This window comes from Pseudopodoces humilis, chromosome 24 (assembly GCF_049639895.1).
Source record: "Pseudopodoces humilis isolate 2021_Gansu_Grassland_sample_001 chromosome 24, ASM4963989v1, whole genome shotgun sequence".
In the NCBI taxonomy this organism is placed as follows: domain Eukaryota; kingdom Metazoa; phylum Chordata; class Aves; order Passeriformes; family Paridae; genus Pseudopodoces; species Pseudopodoces humilis.
Window position 1 is genome coordinate 7343293 of NC_142223.1, and position 24276 is coordinate 7367568.

General features: G+C 46.8%; 2 protein-coding genes across 10 annotated transcripts in view; one reads left to right on the forward strand and one right to left on the reverse strand.

Annotated features, from left to right (window-relative positions):
* The window catches only part of PEX14 (peroxisomal biogenesis factor 14), a 68160-nt gene extending 59450 nt beyond the window's left edge, over nt 1-8710 (forward strand). Inside the window, exons 5-9 of the mRNA XM_005530492.3 lie at nt 18-103; nt 727-829; nt 2093-2190; nt 5317-5408; nt 6818-8710. Of these exons, the coding sequence (XP_005530549.1) occupies nt 18-103; nt 727-829; nt 2093-2190; nt 5317-5408; nt 6818-7283 (845 nt within the window). The 3' untranslated portion in view covers nt 7284-8710. The remainder of the gene's footprint in view (nt 1-17; nt 104-726; nt 830-2092; nt 2191-5316; nt 5409-6817) is intronic.
* Nucleotides 8711-20402: 11692 nt separating this feature from the next.
* The window catches only part of CASZ1 (castor zinc finger 1), a 198344-nt gene continuing 194470 nt past the window's right edge, over nt 20403-24276 (reverse strand). For all 9 annotated transcript variants that reach the window (XM_088066623.1, XM_088066622.1, XM_014259237.2 and 6 more), the window contains one exon: nt 20403-22081. In XM_088066623.1, coding sequence (XP_087922749.1) covers nt 20826-22081 — 1256 coding nt within the window. In that variant the 3' untranslated portion in view covers nt 20403-20825. The remainder of the gene's footprint in view (nt 22082-24276) is intronic.

A 24276-nucleotide genomic window follows, 5' to 3' on the forward strand; every position in this document is an offset into this window, starting at 1 on the left:
TTGATTCTAACTTTCAGGTCCCCCTGGCTCCAGATGGCGAGATTATGGGGCTTTGGCTATCATCATGGCAGGAATTGCCTTTGGATTCCACCAGCTCTACAAGGTAATATGTCCCTTGCTACTCCTGCACTGTACTCCGAGACAAACATGTTCTGCTGCTTGTGTCCAAATGATCGTGTTGGTTCCAAGCTGGTGAAGCATCTCTGTTCTCACTGGTACTGCCATTCGTATATTTCAGAAATGTAGACACTTAGCATGAAAATGCAGAGTCAAAAAGTGGCAAGCAAACTAGTTTTTAGCTGTGGATCTTGAACTACTAGAAATAAGGTAATTTCCATTGTGTATGCTCTTGTTGAAGCACATTCTGTTCCTAGGATGAGGCTGCAGAAGGTTCCATGGAAGCTAGAGGAGAGTTGTGAGCTGTTATATCCAGTCCACCCTCTCTCTGCAATGGTGAAATAAGGCAGATTTTGTAGCTGCCTTCAGACTTAGGAGCTGGTTTTCAGCACCCAGACAAATGTAACCACAAAACTCCTCTTCTGCAACTTCTTTTTATACCTACTGTGGAGGGAATTTCTTTTCTCAGCCAGATGTGTGGATAAATGATCACTGGCTCTGTGATAAAGGCTGAGATTTGGGGGTTGGGATTTGAGGATGTTTCTGGTGGATTAGGAATAGTGCTTTGCACATCCCTGTTTCCTGAAAAAGTTTCTGTACTCCATGCAGAAATACCTGGTCCCTCTCATCATGGGAGGCAAAGAAGACAGGAAACAACTTCAGAGGATTGAGTCAAACATTTCTGAGATGAGTGGCAGTGTGACACAGACAGGTAAAGATTAATGACTCCATCAATTCACCCCTCAAAGCTTTTCTCCCTGTATCCTCCATTCTGCCAAGACCCCCACCCTTTTCTTTCCCTCCATCTCCACTTTATGTGGTGACTTCATTTATCTGCTCTGAGAATCTGTTCACATTTGCAAATGAAGCCGCCGTCATTTCGGTTTAATTTGAAATTGCTTGTTTACTGTCGGCACGGCCTCAATTAATTATGTTTTTACGGAAAGGCTCCCAACCTCAGAATATTAATAAGGGGAATAAAATGACAGCCTTTCGGAGGGCTGTAAAGTTCATTTTTAATTTCTGCTTCTCTGATGTTTTCAGGGGCTTTTTTTTTTCAGTGGTTTCTCCCCACCTTCCATCTGAAAATCCGAGGAAGGGTCAGGAGAGTCTGTAATTACTGTGCCTCTCTGACCTTAGCCACCTTCTATGTTATTGACTCTATAGGGTGTCTGTTCATTGCCTGATGCCCTAATGATGGTCTGGATTAGCTGTTACCTGTCACACCAATAGAGTTTTTAATTTTATTTATTTTATCAGCTTGTTTACTCCCTGGAAGCTTTGGATAAAGTGCCAAAGTAGAAAAAGTTCTACAGCTGAAGCTGGAGTCCAGCAGAAGTTCTTCAGTGTTTTCTGGGGTGTAGGACAGGAATACAGGGTGCTGTCTTGAAATAAAAGGGGAAAAGTGCGAAGTATATTCAGTTGGGATGAAAAAAATGATAATTTTCAGCAGTAAGTTTATTAAAGATATTGTGGTTGAAGGAGTGGTAGGTTGAGAATAGGAGGATGCTAATTTCACTTTTCATTGAAGAGTGAGAGGAAAAGCATCTTTTATTTCTCATGTTACCCTAAGGTCAACCCTGAGAGCAGCCTTTTCCCAGAGTGGAGCTAGCCCCAGTGTTTGCCTGCAAGAGCCCCGAGATAGATAAATGATACAAACATTGTGGAAGTTCAGGGAGATGTACAAATCATAAACCAATATAATTAAAAGGGAGAGGTTTTAGACGGATATACTGTGGGCTATAGACATCTATACAATGGAAAGATAAACTAGAAATACTGGAGGTTAGATGCAGTGCAGGTAGATTACCCACAGTGCAAATAAATCATATGGATTAAAGTGAGCAGGCGGGCATAGATAAATTAAATATAGTACGAATAGAGGCATCTTTGTAGCTAGACAGCAGGAAAGGCGTGGGTGAGTGTGTACATGTGGATGTATCTCAGTTCAACTCTTCTGCTTTTTCCCTTACAGTGACTCAGTTACAGACAACCTTAGCAGCTGTCCAGGAGCTGCTAATCCAGCAGCAACAGAAAATCCAAGAGCTCACCCAAGAACTGGCTGCTTCTAAGGTACCAGCATCCAACTCTTCAGCTTTAGAGTATCACCAGTTTTGTAGCATGCATGTTTTGTGGACACATGGGAAGCACCTATTGGGTTCACAACCCAGCCATTAGCTCTGCCATGTCCCCAAACAGTTTCTCTGCATCTGTCTTCTTCATGGGTGGTGTGGTTAGAGCACTGGATATGAGTTTGGTACTCACTGAAATACATCTGATTTTGGAGAGGGCTTTACTGTGTAGTTTTGGATGAAGCTCGTGTGTCTGAGGCCTCAGATCTGTTTTCAGCTCTGTATTTGTGGTGCTGCATCTGAGATGAAATTACTGGGGGGTTAGTCCACTGACCAAAAGAGGCAAAGACAGTTGTGCAGAGATTTTTTTTTTGTGTGTGTAATATGTAATTTTACACGTTTGTATTTCTCCTGTACTCTGTTCATCCTGCTCAGCCAGGCATACACTTGAAAGACTATTTAAAGTCACTTGATCAGATCCAGGTAATGGCCAAACATTCTTACTATTTGGGTTCTTGTTTCAATGATTTTGGTCAGCTGAGTGTAACAGGTTGCCCCATTACAGCCCTGTTAATGACACACAGTGACCCATTCCCCTTGACTCTTGACTTGACCTTGGCAATAAAACCATCCATTCTGACTAGTTTGTGTTGTTACATGTGTAAATAAAGTAACCACTTTTAACCGAAATTGATTTTCTTTCTGGCAGTGAGAATTAGTGCTTTACTCCAAAGTACTTTGCAACCATTGGCCCAAGCATTCTATCAGCCAGTAACATGCAGATGTGTGAGGCAGTCACACGGAGATGAAGTCTTCCTTTGCCTCACAAACTTGGGTTGTTCAAAGCCCAGATTGTTCACAGTTATCTTGTGGTGTTCTCTGTCCAGGGAGATTTTCCTGTGAAATCTTTCAGGCAGTGTTACAGCCCTTGACCTGTAGCAGGAGCAGTTGTCTTCTCCCCCTAGCACACTTGAATCCCATGCACACCCTTGGATGGTGTGTAAGAGGTGGGCCAGAGCTGACTCTGTGCACACTGTGCAGGAGGAATCCTTCAGTGGCACAGCTGTAAACGCAAGCATGAAAGCCACTTTATGGTCACAACACTGTGCTTCAATTTTCCTTGGGATCTGTGGCCTGACAGTGGCCTGGAGCCAGTCCGGAAATTGGAAAACTGTTTTCAGGTCTTAAGTGTTAAGATTAAGAACACATGTTGAGCTTTAAGAAGGAAAAAGGCCGTAAGTCTTGGTGGTTTAGAGAGCCTTGAAGAAGTTTTCCTTCCCCCCTCTCTACCCCCTGCACTGAAATGGTAGCACACATTGTTATGATATCTAAACCTCATGTGTACAAAGAAAAACTTGGGCAACCCCACAAACCAAAGAAAAAAAACTGTGTTTTCTCAGCTGTAATGTAAGTTTTTCTATCTGCTTTTCAAATTCCTACTGGCATGCTGTAAAAAATTAAAAAGAGGGACTTTAAGTAATTAAAAAACGTACATAAAAATTCAAGGCTTGAATTTTCTACAACTGTTTTTAAAGAGACTGGCTAAAAAGCCCCAGATGTCAGATTTTATTTCTAAATCCTAGGCATCTGGCACCATATGTGTTTTGGAAATTTGAGTCCTTTGCAGGCCAGTGAGTGGAAATCACTCCCTTGTTAATGTGCTGCTGTAGCTTTCAAGGTCTTAGAAAGCCAGAACAGTGGCTCCTGGATTCTTGCTGTCTGAGGGCTGGGAGTGTGAATCCTGAGGGAATGCATCTGTGTGTTACACAGCTCCTACAGCCTGAGCCTCTCCCAGCCCTTTGGGTTTGAAGGCCAGAAGTTGCTGTGAGCAGTGCTGGCTCTGGGGTTACTCTGCAGGAGCTCGAGGCTGTTTAAGAGTAAGTAGGAACAAGCGGTTCTGGCTACATCTAGTGGGAACTGCTGAGGAGAAGTTTTGTGTTATTCCAGTTCTGGCTTCCTTTGGTGGGGAATTTATTAGAACTATCTCTGCAGTGATACTCACCAATGTGTTTGTTCCTAATGGCTTTTAGTAGAAATTACTGTGGGGAGTGCCAGGCATGAGTATTCTTTGGTCTCATGGCAACAGGAATTACTGGAGCAAAAGGATGGGATAACCACAGACCATGATCTGTGTTTAGAAAACTCCTGTTTCTCAAGTTCCCAAAAGAGTTAAAAGAAAGAGTGCCAAAAGTATTGTCTGCAGCATGTTATCCTCAGTTACTCTAATTTCTGCCTGATATCCCATGGCAATTCTGATGCAATTCTGGTGGCAGCTGTACCAGGCTTCCATGAGTTACTCACCATCTTTCCCCACAAAACTGCATTCGTTGCCTTGAAATATCTGAGGGACAGTGCCTAGTCCAGCTGCTTCTGGAGATAAGACCTGGTAACTCAAGCACAGATCTAAGTCTTCAGATCAAGTAGGGAAAATTTTTGCAACTTTCAAGTATGTATTTATCAGCCTACCTCTAAATGCCACATAGTGCAGATAATTGATTCTTTCTTTTGTGATTCAGTAGAAATGAGGTTTTAAAACAGTTGTTAATATATAATATTTGAATCTGTTGCCTCATCTAAGTTCAGTCACATGAAAGAGTAAAGGACCTGATTCAGTGCAACTCCCAGTGCTGTTCAGGATCCTAGTTCTAGTTCTTCTCTAGAAATCATTCACTAGGTCAGTGCCAAATGATTTGGTTTATCTCTCTGTGTATTGTTCTCTGTCTGATCTGTTGGTAGAAAACATCCAGTGTGGGCCCAGCTGTGCCTGAATTCTCACAAGTGCTGGCCTCCTGAAAAGAGAAATGTCCCTTTGAGATGCTTTAGCTATGGTTGTGCAAGATTGGAGACAAGATTAATTAGTCTCCCAAACACAAAGCAAATATTGAATAGTCTTAGCACCTTGAGATAATTATTATTTCTGGTCATCATGGGGATCTGTTCAAGTACTTTGTAGTGTGGAAGTTGTTTTTCTCAAGTCAGGGAGATTTTAAGTGATAAGAGCTTATGTATGTTATCCCCAGGACTTGAAATTCCCAGATGGAAGTAGGACAACATAGGAAAAAGTGACATTGGTGAACTATCTTCCAGTTCAGATATTGATCTTTATGTCTTGTCTTTCACATTCTAGGCCACAACTTCCACCAACTGGATTCTGGAGTCACAGAATATTAATGAATTGAAATCTGAGATCTACTCTTTAAAAGGACTTCTCCTGAACCGGTATGGATGCAATATGTGAGCAGATTGTTGTGGGGAAAATGCTGCTTTCTGAGATTCCCTCAGCTGTGGAGAGGAAAGGCATTCCCAACAGGAACTGCCTCTATATCCTGTTACTGCTATTTTAATGATACCATTTTGCAGTCCACTGTCACTTTCTGTTTGCAAGTTTCAAAATGCTTTTCCAACTGACCTTAAATCACAGAGTGCTTTAGGGAACTGATAAGATCTTTCATTTTTGTTTGCACTTCCCCCACAGTCAGGATGCCTCTCACCTAGTTTGAGGAATTGACTACATCTGCACCCATATTCTGTTTTAGAAAGTCACTTCTGGGTACAGTTCAGCTGCCTTGCTTATGGTCAGGGCATAGCCAGGATGAAAATCATGCCACAGCAGAGCACTGACAGAGGATGGGGTGACTCAGCCCGGCTCTGCAGGGAGGTGAGAGCAGCTCCTGCTCCTGCTTCAGTCTCAGGGGAGGCAATGCCGAGCATGAGCACTCACTGCAGGACAGCAGCCAGCTTTCCTCTGCTCTGCTCTGGATCGTGGCACTTGCCAGCTCCCCTGAGGGGCGTCAGGAGCCCCTGGCACACGGCCTTTGCAGGCCTTCATCTGACACCTCTTCATACTCCCACTTTTCACATACACAGGCAAGGATGCATGGGAGTACTACATCAGACATGCTTTTGTGCTTTGCCCTTCATCATGGATGACTCTCTGAGGGCACCAGTGCCCCCATTGCACTTATGTTTGTCCTGTTTGGCACTTGGAATCTCCTGTTAGTACTGGGCATTAGCCTGCTAGTATCATATCCTTAAAATCCACCTGGGAAGTACTCGGGGCCAGCTTTCCAACTGCTGCATGCTGGTATGATTCCATTCAAGTCAGAGGAGCTGAACCAGTTTGTGGCAGCCAGGGCCTGGCCCAAACACGTAAGGTGCATGCTGGGACTGGGAGAAAGGCTCTGGATTGCAATGAGCCAGAGTGCAGTAGTGGTGTATCACAGCAACGTGAGAGCCAGGTGGTGAAATTCCATTGCTCAGGCACTTGGTGAGTCTGACTTCTTGATCCAGTGGGAATTTTCTGTACCAATTAATTAGTGATTGTCTTATAAAGAGACACCATGTCTTTTCACAGGCAGCATTCCTGAGTGCTGGCTTACTTTGTGAAATTGGCCAAATCAGATGATTTTAGTGCTTCAGACTGCCCAGCTGGGATATTTTCCTGGTGTACAGGCTCAGTTGCTGAGTGCTTGTAAAGCACTTTGAGAATCTCTCTGGAGAAGTGAAGTGGCCTTGGTTTTGCTCATTTATGGCAAAGACACTTGGCAGTTTCAGTCTTGCTGAAACCTCTCAGTATTTATAAAAAAAGCCCCTTTCTTTCCTTTTCTTTCCCTTTTCTCTTCCCCAAGGAGGCAGTTCCCTCCCTCCCCTTCGGCTCCTAAGATCCCGTCATGGCAGATCCCGGTGAAGCCAAGCTCACCCTCCAACCCTGTTGTTGCCAACCACAACAGCAGCAGTGACATCTCACCGGTGAGCAACGAGTCCAGCACGTCCTCCCCAGTGAAGGAGAGCCACAGTCCCGAGGGCTCCAAGGCCAGCTGTCACCTGCTCAGCACCGAGGAGGCCACCAAGGCCGTCATCGACGTCAGCAGCCAGGTGCGGATGGAGGTGCAGGGTGAGGAGGAGAAACGGGAAACCAAAAGGAATGATGAGGAGGAAGAGGACGATGAGGATGATGATGTTAGCCATGTGGATGAGGAGGAATGTCTGGGTGTCCAGACTGAGGACCGGCGAGGAGGGGATGGTCAGATTAATGAGCAAGTGGAAAAGCTACGAAGACCTGAGGGAGCCAGCAATGAGAACGAGATTGACTAAGACATCCTGGCTGCTGCTGCTGCTGCACATCTCCCCCAGCCTGCTGCACTGTCCCCAGTGCCTCTCCTGTTTCGGGGAGAGAAAAGCTACCATTCCCTGCAGTGATTCTCCCTTGATTGACCTTGAGCAAGGTTGTGATTGCTTGGTGAACGACATGATTGCCCTCTTTCACCACAGGGCTTTGCAGTCTTGCAGTGGCTTCTTTTCCTCTCCCAGCTCTTGTTCCTGAGAGCTGGGGTCACTGCTGGGCTGGCAGACCGACGGCCTTACCATGCAGCACAGCTACACAACACACCCTCTCACAGGAGCTGTTGGCCTCTTGCTGCATCCTAGAGCCCTTCTATCCAATTTCAGAAACCAGTCTCTCCTGAGCTCCTTGATTTCACAAGCCTTTAATCCCACATAAGGCCCAAACCAGTTCTGTTCCTAAAATAACCCTGTTTTATTTCTCAAACTACTCTATACTCTGTTGCAAAAACAAAACAAAACAACCAAAACACCACCCCCCCACAAAAAACCTAAAACAAAAAAAGAAGGAGAAAAAAAACCCCAACGTTTTAACCTCAAATTCCTCACCAGATTTCAGTCTTGGCTCTTCCAAACCTTATGCCAAGCCTGAAATTGCTGAACCTACCTAGCATGTAAAAACACTAAGTTTCTGTGGGGTCCAGTTTCCACCCCACAAGCTTGCACTCATCAGAGTGGCCTGTTGGTAGGGACCAAGTCCAGTTGTCATGACCACAGTAAAATCCATGAGAACAGGTGGCTTTCTTGATGGTTGCTCCCCAGTAAAAGGCTTTAGAAGAAGTTGACTCCACTCATCCCAATTATTACCCTTCCTCCTCCAAAGACAAGGAGCTCACATCAGTTTTTGACATCTTATCTTTTACTTATAGCTGCCATGAATGAATGAATGAATGAATGAATGAATGAGTGAATGAATGAACAAATGGTTGAAATCAGATGCTGAAATAATTGGTTAATTCTGAATATTTGCAATGGTTTTTAGCCTTTTTTTCTCCCTAAATTACAAGAAAAATGATCATAAATGGTACCTTTCCAGTGCCAGGCTCCTGCTTCAGCAAAGCAATCTCTCTAGCAGAGAGAACAGCTCCAGTTCTGAGGTTTAACCACTGGCCATTCTTGCCCAGTCCAGCCTTGTTTTTTGCCCCGTTGGGCTGTACACAAACCAGTGAATTTGAAACCTCTCATTTGCAGCATTGTGTTTGCAGCTGGTGAAATGGTGGTCTCCCATGGTACTCTTCACTGCATCAGAGCATCTTAGCAGAGCAATTCTTGTAACAACTGAGTCTCACTGTCCTCACCAAGCAAGTGTGCTCGTCTGTGTGATCATGTATAGATTTCAAATATAAAATATGATTGTATATAATTGTAATAAATATGAGTTACCACTATTTAACACCAGGCTATTACTGGATTACCGTGGCTCTTATTTTTGGGAGAAATATGCATGTAGGGTGGTCAGGGGAGGGGAAAGGGTTACAGAAATCGGGTCCTTTTAAAATGTTTTCCAAAGGACACTTGAAAGCACAATTTTTTTCTGGTTTTCTGACTGCTCCTGTTCTGGGCAGTGGTGTAAGTGCAGTGTAAGTACACTTTGGACACTACAAAGAGCAGCAAGGGTGTGGTGATGCTGCCCATGGTGCAGAGCTGGGTGGATTTTCCCCCAGTGAGTGCAGTGCAGTTACTCTGTGCCTCTGCTCCCAGCAGGAGGCTCTGCAGGGTGTGAAATACGTCCTGATCCTTCCACCAGCAGCAGGAGGTGCTGAAGGGAGATATGCCATGTGTGAGATATGCCATGGCCCCTCAGTCTTATCTCCAGGAGGGAATGCTGTGCTGCGTCCCATGACTGCCCTAACCTTGCCATCGAAGCCACCGAAGGAGATGGTGTGCAAGTAAATTGTAGCTACTACACTTCCATCATTGTTCCACAGAAGGATTTGGCTCCCTTCTGAAAAATGAGGGATTTACTTGATTCCCAAGTATTTGGGTGTCTGGTACACAGTGACATTTTCCTGCCCGGGGGAGTGAAAGGGACCTTGATATTACTGTATTTAGACCTGCTGCTGAATGTGATGATTTCTCATGCCTTAAATGGACGAATATCTTCCCCAGGAGTGAGTGTGTGTGTGTGTCTCTCTCTCTCCCTCTCAGTCTCTCTCTCCACTGTTTAACGTTCACAAAGAGCGTCACGTTTAGCTAAAACAGGGCAAATTTGAAAGTGTTTAAAAAGAAAGGCTTTTCTTAAGACCTAAAGAGATGACACTTCATTTTGCCAAGCCAAGAATCCTTGTGAAAAGAAAACACAACAACACAGGGAAGTGATGGAAAAGTATTGTCCTGCCTGTATACATTTTATATACATAGAAGGTTTTGAAAATAGAAAGTGCCTGGACAACAGCAGTTGGTGAAATGTGGAAAATATGTTGCTGAGGTATGTGCCTTGCAGAGTGACTTACAGGGTTTATAGTACAAGCATCCCTGTGGGTTCATCTCCCCCCCTTTTCCTCCGTGTTGCCAGTGTTCAATTCATTTCCCTCAGGATTTCTGGTGCAGAGTAAAAGGCAGTTTTCTTTAACTGCGCTTTTCTGTCCATTAGTTTTTCTTTCTTACTACTTTACCAGTTCTGTAGGTTTTCTGTATATTGTGCCAGTTCTAAAGTTTTTCCTTTCTCCAACCTGATGAATCCCAGAAAACCCCATCAAGGCCTTTGTTGTTCCAAACTTGTGTCTCTGGCCATTGATGGGCTGTTTGTGTACTTTGTTGAAAAGATCCAACCCACCAGCAGAGAATTTGGAAGAAGACAGGCCTTCTAACCTGCAAGTACAGTCATGAATCTCAGATTCTATTCCTCTGTGTTGTGTTCCTTCTCTTTCCAGCATAGCAACACTTGCAGGAAGAGGATTTTGGTCCTCCTAGCCTCACTACTTTGTCATTTTCTTTTTGTTTTTGTTTTTTTTGGTTGGTTTTTTGTTTTTGTTTTTTTTTTTTTTTTCTTTTTCTAGAAACAACTTCTTAGCTCAGCTGCCCTTTGAACTGCTTACCCTGCTGGCTTGTTGGCACAGAACCTTTTAACTGCAGAATGAGACAGCAGCAGCAGTTCCCTACCACCTGGCTTACTCCAGTGCTGTTTTACTGTGCACTCTGGTTTTACTCTGTTTTACACAGAAAGAAGAATTACACACCAGAGAGATGAGTTCAGTGGGTTCCTAACATGGTTTCTATAGGTCCTTAATAGCATATGAAAGACAGGTGAAGGGAGTTTCCTCTGGACAATGTCATCTGGGCACACTTCAGTGAATGCCTGTGAGCCTGTGCTTTCTCCTAGAGGAAACAATATCAGACTGGTACTTCCCAGTAATTTGAGAATATAAGAACTCCCTTTTCAATAGCTGCAAGAGAAATGTGGGCTACTCAAAAGGGAGAAAGGGTTAAGAGATGTTTCCTATCATCTGCCTCCAACATTCCTTACCCTCAGATTGGTCCTATGTGCATCTTTGTCAAAAGCAGGAAGAATCTTACTTTTGTTGTCTTTTGTGTGTTGGTGACGAAACAAACCAAAGTGTTTGGAATCAGAAGGAAGAGGATGACTTTGCAAAGTATTTTACTTGTAAGTGTGCCTCGGATTTCACACATGATGGTAAAAAATGCTGGCTGGTAGATACAGAGCTGTGACACAGACAGGTTGCTTGAGAAAGCCACCTTTGGGAACCAGCTGTTGTGCAAGGTCCTGCAGCTTGTACAACCCCCAGCCCCATGAACTCTGTGCCCTGAGGGGAGCCCCAGCCCTGTTCTGGCCACCAGGCAGGTGTGGGCACTGGCCCTGGCTGGGCTGTGCAGGTGTGAGAGGAGCTGCCCAGCCCCTCAGCCTGCTCTGAGACACACGCTTGGATCTGCCCTTGCTGCAACTCGGGTTCTTCTGGCAAGTAAGCGCTGTTTTACAACTGTTCTCTCTTCATTTTGTCTTTGGTAAGGGGAGGATGGTTTGCCACCCTCCTGGTGTGTGCTGCTGGATGAAGTGTGGTGTGTGTTGGGGTGTGGAACAGCACAGGTGCTGTCTGCTCCATTGCTGGCATTTGCAGCACTTGCTGCTGAACAGAGGCTCCTTGCTTTTCCTGTGCTGGGGCAGGGCCCTGCCTGGGGAAAACAAAGCTCAGGCAGGAGGTCCAGGTGCAGCATTTTGTTGCAAACCTATTTTGTTAAAGTCAAGGTCTCCATGCTTAATTAAACCCTTCAGCAGCAGGCTGTGGAGATCTAAGTGTTTGCCAAGGGCTTTGACACAGGAAGCTTTGGAAGGTCCTTTCTGTGTGGTGGTGCTTTGTGTTAAGCACAAATCATTTGTGGGTGGTGAACCTCCACACCAAAAGCTGATGATGAGCTTGAGCTGTGAGTTCTCCAGCGTTCTCGTACCACTGAGTGCTATGCAAGTGCAAAGCAAAAGAAAGGCTTGATCTCCAGGGATTGGAAACATAAATAAAGGGGTGCTGGCACGTGAAACAAGGGAAATTATTTACCTAAGGGTACAAGAGAGAGCTTGCAGCTTTCTTCATTTTCCCTTTTATTGTCTTATCCCCAGACTATGCTGCTTCCCCAGAAGTCAGCCTGGATGGGCACCTTTGGAGCTGTGTCCATGTATTATGCTGGTGAAAGGGTGGCTCTCACCACTTCTTAAGCTCCAAAAAAGAATATAAAAAAATGGAAATGTACTTAGGGAGAGTTTTGGGGTATCAGGGAAGAGGGAAGATAGAGATCAGGGCCTGACTTCTCCGCTTGCTGCGCAGTACAAACTGCACGCTTTTAGATTGAGGGGCTGGCGTGGTCTGTCCCAGATCAGAGAAAAAAACAATCCCATCCCCAAAAGGGAGCAAGCACTAACCTAATAAAGGCACCAGCTGGACGAAGGGAAAACCATCTCTTTGGAAAAAAAATAAAAAATCAACAAACCAGAACCCAACCTCCTTTCTTTAGAAAAATAATATATTTCATCCAAATAAGGTAAAAATATTTGAAATGGGGCAGAAGTGAGCACTAAGCAGCATCTGTCAGGCCCTTTCTGAAAAGGGGAAGATTATTAAAACTCGATTACAATTTATTTCTGTAAAGTGTCTTTCAAGCTAAAAATCTCCCCAAATGCTTTGCAAGGGCTGCTCAGGGATTACTTACAGTATGGAGCCTCCTAGAACAACACCCTGCTTTTGTACCAAGCCCTCCTGTTCTGCATCTGCTGAGGGAATTCATCCTTCGGGATTTTGTTTCTTCCATGTTTGTGCAAATAATGAGAGATATTTTATGATGCTGGCTGCAAGAACAGCCTGAAGAGGAATAGGAGGGTGACACTGTACTTTTTACTGGTTTAGGTAAAATACTTGCTTTCCTTTGGGACTGTCTCGTGTGTGAGAAGGTGATTGGCTGGGTAGGGCTGATTCAGAGGATGGAGAAGTACCGCTGGCTTGTTTGTTGCCAATTTTTCTTCCTCTACCTGTCACTTTTCCAGGCTGTTTGTCTGTGTCTCGGTCCCTTTGCTTGTCCTGTGCAGCATCCTGCTCGTGCCTACCTTTCACCTTCCCTCATGTCTATGTCCTCATGCTCTTTCCAGTCCTTCACAGACTGCTTCCAACTTTATACCTCTGCTTCTATGGCTACTACTGAGGTTTTGTGTGTGCACAGCTACAGTAATACCTGTCTAAAATTAATTTAACTGATTTAATTAAACCAGAGCAAATTCTGGGGTGGATATTCTTCCATCTCTTTAAGCAGATTTGCTTTACTTAAGCATGCACTAAAGGACTGGGTGCTAAATGCTGCAGCTTTCCTGTATAGATTATACTCTGATTATACTCTTCTCTATAGATTAATTAATAGATTAATTATTCCTTTCTTTCTGCCCCCTTCACTGTCAACAGCAGGTCCCATCTCTGCATGCCTGCTTACCTGCCTGCTTCTTTGCAGTAATATCAACACTTCCCTGGCAGCAGCAGCAGCAGCAGGCGTTGGGTGTGAGATGGAGCTCTGGGATTCCCTCTTGCTTCAGAGGCTCTTCTGTTTGCCAGAACAAGCCTGGTACAGCCTGGAATTGGAATATCCCACTACTCCATCTCTTTCTTGTCTCCTTTTTCCCCCCAGCTCTAAAAACTGCAGGCAGAACCTGCTAATCTGTGTAAAATAGTGGGAAAATGGGGAAGTGTGGTGCCACCTTGGCAGTGGGTGTCCCCCCTTGTGCTGTGTGGAAGAGATGAGGAGGGGCTGCAGCCGTGCCAGCCCTGGGGCACCCTCTGCACAGAGCTGCTGTGAGTGGCCTGGGCACAGCAGGGAGCCACAGGCCAGAGCTGGAGCTCTGCTGTCCTGTGGACACAAATGGCTCTTCCCAGGACGGGGCTTGCAGGGATAGCACCTGGCACTGAATGAAGGCACTTGCTCCCCTCTGGGGGCTGACTGGCTCTGGCCACAGACAAAGTGCCTCAGTTGTGCCCAGTTCAGTGTGGCACTTGCAGAGCTCTGGCATTTAGGCAGAGCCTGGCTGTGTCCTGACATCCCAGGGAAGGTCTGTGGGGCTGCTGGCAACCGTGGGGGCTCAGGGCAGGGGCTGCTGGTTGCCTCTGTGCTGGGGGACGGGAGGGAAGGGGCAGGGAACAGCTCTGTGTGCCTGTCAGATAAATCTTCAGCTGTTTACTTAAATCCTCAGTGTTTCTTCATTTGTTTGTTTAAGAGTTTTCCTGCCAAAAAAGAGCAAAAGGAAGAAGGGAAGCTCCTCCATTGGCCACCCTTCCTCGGCTAGGCTGGGCCTGGGGCACGTCCCGGGCAAGAGCAGGACTGGGGCGAGGACACCCTGCCTTGCTCTGGGAAGGTGAAGGGATCTGCTGCAGGATGGAGCATGTTCCCATCTTCTGAGCAATGCCTGACCCTCGTGAGGGAAGAAGTGTCTGAGGGACTCCAGTGAGCCCACTTGCCCCAGGGCTGGCATGAAGAACTTGTCATCCCTTCCAGCACCATGCTCAGTGCCTATTTTCTCCTCTTTGCCCTCACCCATTTGTTAGGAATTGTTTTTTGTAGGTAGGAATTGTAGGTTTTGTGAGCTTTCAGGTACTGGTGGAATCTGTTCAAGAGAGGAGAGACCCAAAAAGTGATGGCTGGAGCCTGAGTGTTGGATTTCCATGTGACAGTGTCTGCCACAGAAGACTCAAAGGCTGTTACAGGGATCTGCTCGAGGTGTCAAGGTACAATAGCAGCAGCAACTGTCCAGTTTTTGTCTTGACATTAGAACAAGCGACTCTGCTTGGTGTCTGCTGCTTCCCAGGGCGCACCACGTGCAGGGGCAGTAGTTGCAGGGCTGTGGGTGCAAGACTGCACTGTCACCACCTGCAAGGGCTTGGAACAAATGCGAGAGTGAGACTTTGATTTGTTCAATTTGCAGCTTCTCCCACTACTTAGTCGCTGTTTTATGAAGTCCAGTCAGAGCCCCACTGAGAAAAGACAAGTCCCAGCAAAAGCTTTCCAGCAATGAATTGTGTTGTTCATGTCCCCTGTCCCCACCTGGAAACACGGCCATTTAAATATTCCATGTGCTGTGGGCAGAGCTCCAGTGAGAACAAACCTCTGGGCTCCAAGGCTGGATTAGGAGCATGTTCAGATAATGACATCTGAAAACAGGATGGCTGGGAGCTGCAGCAGAGCAACGAGGGGGCTTTGAAAGAGAGAGGAGTCTAATCCTCTCTGCTAATAAGGAGGCAGCTGCTTCCAATGCATCAAGCTTGGCAGGTGCTGCTTTGCTGCTCCTGGGTTCTCTGACGATGGCAGAGAGGCACAAAGACCCAGCTGCTTCCATGTGCTTGGGGAAGAGCCACAGGGGAAGGGTAAAACAAGAACATTTTGATGTGCACTTCAGCAGGACAGGCACCGTGCAGTGCCTCATGGCAGCGCAGAGCTGAACAGGAATGGGTGCACAGACGTGCAAATCCCTGCTGTTGGTGCAGAACCAGTTGCACTTGCAGGGCACTGCAGCCCAGCCAGGAGGGCAGCTGGATCTGTGCTGGCCATGGGCGGTGCTGTGGCCTCGCTGGTGACAGCTGCTGTGCACAGCAGTGTCTGGATACACCGGGCCTGGGGATGGGAGCTGACACAGAGGGGGAGCACTCAGGTACTTTAGAGAACATGAACTGCTGTGAACATGTACTTGGTCCTTCTTTTTTCCCCCACAAGTAATTTGCTTGCTTCCTCATAAAAAACAGCATCTACTGCCTGTCCCACTCTGCAGGAATGCTGGTGATGAGAGCCTGTGCTGGACCCACCTCCAGTGGGAAGTGTGGAAGTGCCCAGGTCTGCAGTGAGTCCTGGCTGGGAAATGTAGTTCTGGAATGGGGACTGTCTGTATGGAGTGTACAGTTTTTTAGCCAATTTACACTCAGCCCTCCTGGCTGCTGGAGTAGCTGTCCCAAGGGCACTGTGCTCGCAGTGGGGCTGTCAGGACACTCCTGCCTGCACATCTTCACCCCCAGTGGCAGTCACTGGACTTGGCCACTGCATGGTCTGCACAGGTTACTGCAGCAGGAAAATGCTACACAGCAGCCAGAGAGGAATGCTGGCTCTTGGATGCCTGGCATGCAGCTTTGTGTTCTTGCTAAGTTCTGTCAAAAGCATGTGGATTTCAGCATTTTAGTGGTGATGAGTAGATTTCCACTCCTCACCCCTTCCATGCAGACAGGACATTTCATTCTTGCTGACCTCTTGTTTGAGGGACACTCAAACACGTGTTGATTTGGAGCTTTGGTTGTCCCCATGAGGCTTTGGGTGGGTTACAGCCTGACAGTACCACCATGGACCCCAATCCAGCACCCAGAGCTTGGAGGCCATGGTAGGAAAAGTCAAAATGTGAACATTCACATCTCTAATTCCTTGTCCCATTTAGCGAGCTGTGGAACTGTGAGCACGAGCTCATTCTCTCATGGTGTCTGTGAAGGGCCCTGATGGCAACTCAGAGAGAACCTCAGAGCTGCTGGGAAACCTTAACACAAGAGTCCACCAGAGAGAATCCCGTTCTCCAGAGAGAATCCCGTTCTTACTCCACCTCCCAGCGGAGAACTGGAGCTGCAGCAGTGACTGTTCAGGGGCTTCTGGGCTTTCCAAACACCCCACCTGCTCCAAACTCTCACGAGCATAAACCACCTCCTCAAGCAAGAACACAATTCCATCACTTAAAACTTTGGGGTTTTTTTTCCAGTTTTTATTGAGTGAAAATGTCAAACCTTGCATCAGTCATGCAAAAAAAAAAAAAATCAAATAAATAAAACACATATATTAAATTTCTAATAGCACTAAATTCAAGTGGAAAAATATTCAGTTCTTAATAACGCAGGTGCTGAAGAGACCAGATTCAAGTAAATCAGAGCACACCATCCTGTTTAGGGTGTTTTTTTTCACTTTCTGCATTTTTGTCTCAAAACCTATATATATATCTATATATCTATATATATGTATATACATATAGATATATACACACACACATATATATGTGCATACATATTATTTTTATATTTATATATATACACATACATATTTATAAAACATTAAAAAGAGCATTGGTGGTTCAAGCATTTATTTCCCCCCCTTCCCCATGGAAAGAAAAAAAACAACAACAAAACAAAATAAAATTACACATTTAAAATTCAAAATGAGCTAGCAATGGCTTATAGTCCTAGTGTGCAATATGGATATTACAAAAGGCTAGAATCCTCCCTCATTGTCTTTTTTTTTTTTAATTTTTGTTTTTTAAAGTTGGTTTTTTTTGCTACATTGGAAAATTTTTTTGAAATTTTTTTTTCTTTACAAAAATCCTTCCACGCAGACTTTAATCCAGTTGAGTTTGTGGCTAGAATGAATAATCTAGTCAATAGTTTCAATTTTTTTGCTCTTCAGCAGCGAATGGTAGCAGAATCAGGAGGGTCCATCTCAAGGTTTATTTTGTTTGGTTTTTATCTTGTTTTGGACAAAATAGTTCCATTTCCTCTCTCCTCTTTCCCCTCCTTATAGAGCCAGTTGAATCTCCCTCTCTTTCTCTGGTCATTCTTCAGACAGTCCCACTGATATGAGAGCTTGGAATGACAAACACCTGCTCTGATGGGGTCTTGGGCTCGCGAGGCCCTTGTTCAGAAAAGCACTTAAGCTCGGGCTTAAACCTGGGCCCACTCAGAGTCATCTGCTTAAGGGTTTTGCTGAATTAAAGCCTGAACATGGCAGAATAAAAAGTCGGGTTCAACTTTCTTTTGTTGTTGTTGCAAACAGAGACAGTGTAAGAGTTCCAGGGCTGGGAGAAGGACGGGGCCAGGCCGGCCGCTGTCCTGCCAGGGCCTGCTCAGGGCTCACTTCAGCAGGACCTGATGGGAAAGAACTCTCGCTCCCTGCGCCAGCTCCTAGAGAAGAGGTGATAGAAGTTTGGGAGAAGGGCTGAGATGCTAGGGAGAAGTAGGGTGCCTGGGGGGAGAAAATGGTGTGCATAGATAAACACGGGCCCTCGCGGCGCGCTCAGCCCCACGGGCCGAGGGACACCGGCCGCTCCTGCGATGGAGCCACCGGACATCCCTCGCCCCTGGCCCCGGCACTCTGCTCTCCCCTCTGCTGGGCAGTGACTCTGTCCGTGGGGCCGGCAGGGACAGGGGACAGGTGAAACACCGGCTCACCCAAGCGCAGGGGTACGAGTGGCCCGAGGGGAGCCCCCAGGCCTCCCCTGCAGCAGCTCCGTCTGCTCCCAGGAGCGCCTGGTCCTGCTCCCACCGTCACCCACAGAGATCCTGGGGATTCTGGCGGTACAAAATAACGACATCTGCTTTGCAAGATGTGGCTTGTGTTAATCTAAGGATTCCTCCTGGAGCCCATCACCATGCTATCTAAGTAGCTGAACACGGGGAAAATGTACAAGTACAGAACCTGCAGCAAATGCTAGTAAAGTAAAATCTTTTTGCCCCATCCCATTTTGAGAAATTCCAGAGCATCAATTCCATCACTCTGCCCCAGGAACGTGAGCTTCATTCTGTTCAAGAATGGGGTTATGCTAGGAAACACACAGCTGAGGGCAGGGGATATACCAAACAAAACAAAAACAAACAAACAACAAAAAAACCCCCTATAAAAATAAAAGCCACACAAATAGCTGATAGAGGAAAAGAACTCCAAAGAATTAAATAAACTACAAACTAGTGATAATATTTCATTTGTTTTCATTTGTTTCATCTCTACAAAATTCAAGTTAGAGTTCGGAATCGTGCAGGTCCGGTCAGTGCTGGGAGTGTGAAGTCAGCCTCAAACCAGAGCATTAAGGCCCTCCCCTCCCCTGCCACCCCTACAAACATACACTACATTGAAAGAGAGAGAGAGAGAAAAAAAAAAAGGGGGAAAAAAAAGAGAGAAAAAAAAAAAAGAGAAAAAAAATTGCACACAATTAACCATATTGTAAGGGCTATCCAGAAGGCAGGTGACACCTCCCCCTCCACCCCTTGGCATTGGTGGTTTCTCTTTTGTTCTAAATATAGTAATAACCTTTACAGGAAAAATACTGTACAACTTTTTTTTTTTTTCCTTTCCTTTTGAAACATTAGCTGAACATTCTGTCCCCACATTTACACAGCTGAGCTGCTTGTTTATAAATCATACCTGATCTGCACCAGTTCCTTAGGGAAATTAAAAATAAAAATAAAAAAAAAAGCAACTTAAACTTCTTGAGACCTTTATCTGTTCAGGGTGAAAACAAATCCTGGGGATCCCTTAGAGGTGAAGCGCTCCTGGAGCTGAGGAGGGGAGAGGGTGCCTGCCTGCATGGTATAAAAAAAAAGTTGTTTTTTTTTTTTTAAAAAAAAGACAAAGCTCAGAGTAATCTGGTGTACTTTAAAACTGGCACCGAAATAACTATCAGAATGAATTCATTAAGTCCTTCAGGTGCCCTGGTGTGTGTAGACAAGCCCTTTCAGGCCCAGGCAAAGATTTGGGGTCAAACAGCGGCTGTCGCAGCGTCCTGTAGTGTGTTCCCAGCCCAGGCCAGGACAAGGCAGCAGGGAAGAGCCTGGAGCCAGGGGAAAGCCCGAGCTGCTGGAGGTCTCAGCCCAGTGCAGTCCCGAGGTCTCAGCCCTGCGTGTCCACGTACGGCCCTGACACCTCCCCGGCGCCGGCATCTCCGGGCTGCAGCAGGGCCTGGAGCTGCAAAACCCAGGACTGGCAGCAGGTCCTGCTGCAGAACAGGGCTGTCCCCCACCCCAGAGCTGAGCAGGACCCTCCCGTGGGCTCAGAGCGTGCCCTGCCAGAGTCACCTGAGATCTGTGTCCACCGCGCGCTGCACGCAGGGCTGAGGAGCAGGGCCTGGGAACGGGGACCTGTCCTGCTCTGACTGCCTGGGGCAGAGCACAGCCCTTTCTCAAGGCTGCTTTAGTGACCAGGAGCTCCTGTGCGGGTTTGGTGCTCCCTGTGCTGCACCATGGGCCAAGGGCAGCTCACAGCCTCCTGAGATGGGGGTACTGAAGCACCACAAAAAAGCCTCCCCCTCTGCAGAGAGGAGGCACCTAGGGGTTGGGATGAGATGGAACTGGATGGCAGAGTAACCCCAGTCCTCCAGTGTGACAGACCCTTTAGACTGCCTGCTGTGATCTTCCCAGGTTACTTCAGCTAAATCCCTACAGTCAGAACAGCAGGGATGAGGAGAGGTGTCCTACAGAGAAAGGGTAGACTGAGAAAGTTTTACAATATAAATAGCATTCAAAATTATTATCATTAACAGTAAAAAGGATCTGGAAGAACAGAGGAGTGTCCCATTCCCACCCCTGCTCATTCATTAATGCATCCTCATTTATGTGACAATAAATACCCACTCCCACCCTGGCTGTCTGATGCCATTTAATGCTGGAGAAAGAAGGGGGAAGGGTGGAGAGAGAGAGCACACTCCTCACCCCCTCCTTCCCACTGGCAAAAGCTGAACTACCTGTCTTTGTGACACCAATTCCTTTAATTTTATATATGTGTGTGTGTGTGTACATTATATAGAGAGACACACACACAAATATATATTTGTAAAATTCATTACCTCTTGTTCCCACCCACCCCCCTCCAAGAAGTGGAGATTATTATTATTATCGTACAACTGAAAGCATAGAAAAATAAAACCCAGAAAGAAAACTGGGGGGGATAGAGCCCCACCCATAAAAAAGGGTCCCCAGATGGGCACAGGCCCCACGCACCGTGCAGGGAGCAAGGAAAAGCAGCAGGTACCCTCAGGGTTCATGTCCATACAAAGGGGATTTTTTGCTGCATCCTGCCCCCTTGTTCTGGGATCTGAAGAATGGAGTGAAGCAGCACCAGTCCTGCTGCGAACCAATCTCTTCTGGGGCCTGGGCAGGAGCAGGGGTTTCCTTCCTTCCTCTCTCTCATTTGTGGCACGGAGTTCGCTTTTCATTTGCCATCCCCATCTTTGTTCTCGCCTCATATGGGGTCCTCCTAGTAATTCTGAGTAAGAGAAAAACCAAACCACTGCCGTTGCTGTCTCTGGGATTAAGGAGAAGCTGCTGGAGCAACGGTGGAGGCTGAGGCAGCAGCCGGAGCTGGAGCAGGGGCAGGAGTTGGGGCTGGAGTGAGGGCTGGCTCGCCCTGCGGCCTGGAAGCATCACCATGGTCTGTGGAAGAAGCACCCTCCTCTGGTTCTCCATCTTCTTTAGTGGCCAGGCCTTCAGGGTCTGGCAGCGATTCTTCAGAATCTGTGTTCAGGTCTTCCTCCTCTTCATCCTCCTCCTCATCATCATCATCATCCTCCTCTTCATCATCCTCCTCTTCTTCATTCATCTCCTCCTCATCGTCCTCTTCATCCTCTTGGGAAGAGTCGTCTTCGTCCTCCACCCCACCAGGGCCAGGTGCCCCTGCGCTCCTCTCCTGTGACATGGCCCCGGCTCTGCTGGGGGACGGGCCCTCGGTCACTTCTGCCTGCTTCTTGCTGAGGTCCAGGGAGTCACTGAGGCCCACGCCAGCTGCGTTCTGCAGGAAGAAGAGGGAGCTGTTGTTGTCAGTGCTGAGGTTGAGGGAACTGTCCAGGTTGACGGAGGAGTTCTGGATATCATACTCGAGAGTGGAGTGGGTAAGGCCCTCGGGGCCGGGAGAGATGGCAGGCAGCTCCCCTCGCTCCTGCTTCTCGTGCTTGCGCTTGTGAGAGTCCATCTGTGACATCCCTACCACCGTGTGTTTGCAACCAGGGTAGGTGCAGTGGAAGTGGGAGCATTTGAGTTTGTACTTGCAGTCAGGCACCTCGCAGTCCACGCTGGAGCTGAACTGGCAGAAGCCGGCGGCGCTGATGACGTCCTGCTTGCCGTGGTGCTTGCGGTGGGCTGTCACCTTGGTGCTGTCAGTGCAGCGGAAGCCGCAGCGCAGACAGTGGAAGTGTGTGCTATTGCCAGAGAACTGACAGTCTGGGAAGTTACAACTCAGTGAAGACTTGAAGCGTTTGAAATCATCCAATACTAGGTTGTCAACACGGTCGTGGTGCTGGGCGTGCTTATACATGTGGGTACGGCCGCAGAACTTGTAGCCACAGTTCTCCCGTGTGCAGTGGTAGTGGGTAACCTTGAGAGAGAACTGGCAGCTGGAGTCCTTGCAGTCCTCGTAGAGGTCATAGCGCCGAAATCCCTCCAGCATCATCCCTTCATCCAGCATCTTGCGCGAGGACGCGGTCTTGCGGCGCTTGCCAAATGGGGACATGTCCTCAATAATCCAGAAACGCTTTTTGGCCCCCGAGGCGGTTGGCATAGTGATGGTGTTCCCTGAGGAGAGAAAGCGCAGAGCGGTGTTGCTGACAGCCAGGTCCCTCCATGTCCCAGGCGTCCTGGCAAGCTCTGTGTTTGCCAAGGCACAGCTGCAACTGCTCCCACCCCGCAGCTTGTCCCTCGAGCTCTACGTGAGCCTGAGCTGAGGTCCTGGGCTAGCTGATTCCTGCTGGACATCACTTCCTCAGTCTTCAGCACATCCCACCTTGTCTCTGGCTGCTGCTCTGGCAAACCTGATCTTGTACAAATGTTAACTGTTGCTTCTCTGGTTTGCTACTTTCACAGTTTCTCTGGCTGCTTAACTAACCTGTTTTCCTGGAATCACACTTTAATAGGGAGGAGCTGGCTTGTTGGAGTCCAAGGACTGAGGTGTGTTACTGTAGTTCCCTAGGGTGGTAAAGAGTTGCAGTGTGCTAAAAGCTTGTACGTGTGCACTGCTTTCCCCTACCCAGGCTCTTGTAATGCACTACAATTGCCAAGGACAGGCAGGGAGTGAAGGAAGATCCCATGCGTGATTAAAACTGCAGCAGGAGGGGGTGGAATTTATAGAAACAGGATGGACTTTGGCCAGGAGACTGCAACATCCCTCACTGTAATGAGCCTACATATCACAATGAGTGCACTTAGAAAGACACATGGACAGATGTTCAATGGGGCTAATTCTCATCATCACTAGCCAGTGGACTCTGAAAGAAAGTACCAGTTCTGCAGCATTCCCTCGGGTCTCAAAAATTCCACAATGTCCCTAGTATAAATAAAGATCCCTCATCTATCTTCCACTTTGCTTCACAGGGCCAGCATAACTGGCTAGTGCTCATGTCCCCTAGGATCATTCTGACATCAAGGACTCGACCTCAATGTCTATTAACTTTTTTCCTTGTCTGCTTGCAGAATGACTTCCTTTCTGGCAGGTGCACAGGTGATGCCTCTCAGTGACAGCCCTTCAAGAGAAGGTGGCGACCACTGAAGGAAACCTCCCACACAAGGCAATGGGAGTGGTGGCAGGAACCTCCTCTCACGTGGCTGGGCTGTACAGTTTGGGCATAAGCAAAGAACAAAGGGCTTTTCTTCACCATTTGTTAATTAATGGGTCTTGTGCTCAGACTCAGGACACCAGCTTAGGTCATCCATAGTGAGACCATCTGAGTGACATGGTGGAAACTGCACGCTAAGGCTGATTTAACCAGCTACCAGTGAAAGAATAACTTTCTGTCACTGGAGATTTGAAATTGGCAGGCTCTTAACTACAGAATCTGTGACCAATTTACTCTCTGCTCCCCCCTAAACATCTGGTATTGTAAAATCCAGTTCTGCACTCCCAGCCAACTCATGTGAGTGCAGTGGTGCCTGGACAAGTCACTGCTGTCCAGATTAACTCCTTTTAATAAAATTACAGCCAAACCATCAAGTTCCTTATTGTTAATTAACTAATGCTCATATGGTCTGTCTTCAGATGGGAATGTGGGATAACCCATCTCAGAGAAAAGACTCTGGATGGAAAATAAGAAGAATTTAAATTTTACCTGTTTAAAACTCTCCATCTACACAGCTTTTAAAACAGTTCAAACAGACGTGGTTAAAACTTTAGTTGAAAACCAGTTCTGTTTTCTCATACAGGCAAAGTTTTGGAGGGCATAATGAAGAGAGATGACACCTTGGTGCACTCTCCTCTTTTGCCAGCGTTCAGTCCCTGCACCCTGTGGAAGATTACAAGCCTCAATGGATGTGGTCCCCACCAAATCTCAATGGTGTTTTCCGTAATCTTATTTATTTAACCACTAATAATGTCAGCATTCATCCAACTATACCAAGGTGAAAACAAAAGATACTTTAAAATATTCGGTTAGAGGAAGGACAGCACAAGGTTAGTAGGTTTCAGGCTGCATGCAATTCAGTTAAAAAGAAGCAAAGATAGAGTTTCTTGTGAATTTTGTTAATTGGCACACACTCCCCTGGACAAGGCAAGGATCCTTCTCCTGCCAAGTCCCTTGAGAAAAACCCATGAAGTGGAGTTGGAAACCTGTGAAGTTGGTCCTCCAGCCATGCTCCCAGCCACTGACCTTGGATTTACATATTATTAAAAACCTGGGAGGAAGAATGATTGGGATATTTGTAGGCTGCCAGAAGCCTCATAAGTGTGAACTTTAGGCACAAAGATGTCCTTAATTAACTGGAAAAGAACTAGGAGTTGG